We start from the raw sequence: 902 nt of genomic DNA on the forward strand, positions 1-902 counted from the left end.
ATTGTGCTGAGGGTGCTTGCACTGCAGGTACAGCATCGGGGTTTTATTCGTGGGTCATGCCCCATATTTCATCCATCTGTGGGATTGACGCTGTTTGGCATACTCCAGCGAGCAGTGCCAATGCCACAGGTGCATGTATCTAGTTGACTTGTTGGCAGGCGTGCTTTGCCATACTCAGTGCTGGTGGCATCCATGATTTTGTAACATCGTATGTGTTTGCAAGCTTGCTGCACCAAGTTGGTTGTGTGGCTGCATGTTGCCATGTCACCGCAAGACGCCCAGCATCATCAGAAGCTGTCCTGACACTGCAAAATCTGGGTTCAACAGCTCCCCGCAATGCTGCAACCCTACCTTAAGACAATTGTCTTTCAAGAAACCGCAGCTGCATGCAAGGCCCCTCGACGCACTGCAGCTAGGGTCATGCGTGCCAATCGTCACGTGATGCCCGTTGCTGTGTCCACTGCATGAGCCAGGTTGTGCAAAAAAATATTGCAATGACAACAACTGTGTGCATTCCTGTTGCATCCTGGATATTTCTGTTCCAAAATGTGCCGCTCCCCGCACTTGCTTTGCAGCAGCTAGCAAGCATGCATGTAGGCACGCACGAAAGGGCAAACAGGAAAACATGAGGCAGGGTTAGCCGTCAGCCGAACGTTCATGATTTTGCTCGGCCTGAAGGTGTTGTGCGTCATGTGTTCAGGCCACAAAACCAACACGAAATGTGGAAGTGGACAGCCCTATTGCAATCCTGCTGCTTCGTTTGTCGAAAAACGTTGAATGTGAAATGCGTGACAAGCCATACATGGCACGCGATGGTCATCAAATTGGCTGCTGCCGACGCACTGCTGCTGAGCAGCAAGGATTGCATGCCGCCCCCGGGCAACTTCACTTGCCCAGTATTT

At 51.6% G+C, this 902-nt stretch overlaps 1 protein-coding gene across 1 annotated transcript in view; it reads right to left on the reverse strand.

Moving 5' to 3' along the window:
- Positions 1-578: 578 nt before the first annotated feature.
- MNEG_16434 (hypothetical protein) overlaps positions 579-902 on the reverse strand; it is a gene marked incomplete at both ends in the record, with an annotated part of 1,779 nt that continues 1,455 nt past the window's right edge. Inside the window, one exon of the mRNA XM_014035096.1 lies at positions 579-672. Coding sequence (XP_013890550.1) covers positions 579-672 — 94 coding nt within the window. The remainder of the gene's footprint in view (positions 673-902) is intronic.

This window comes from Monoraphidium neglectum (assembly GCF_000611645.1).
Source record: "Monoraphidium neglectum strain SAG 48.87 unplaced genomic scaffold scaffold06365, whole genome shotgun sequence".
Taxonomy (NCBI): Eukaryota; Viridiplantae; Chlorophyta; class Chlorophyceae; order Sphaeropleales; family Selenastraceae; genus Monoraphidium; species Monoraphidium neglectum.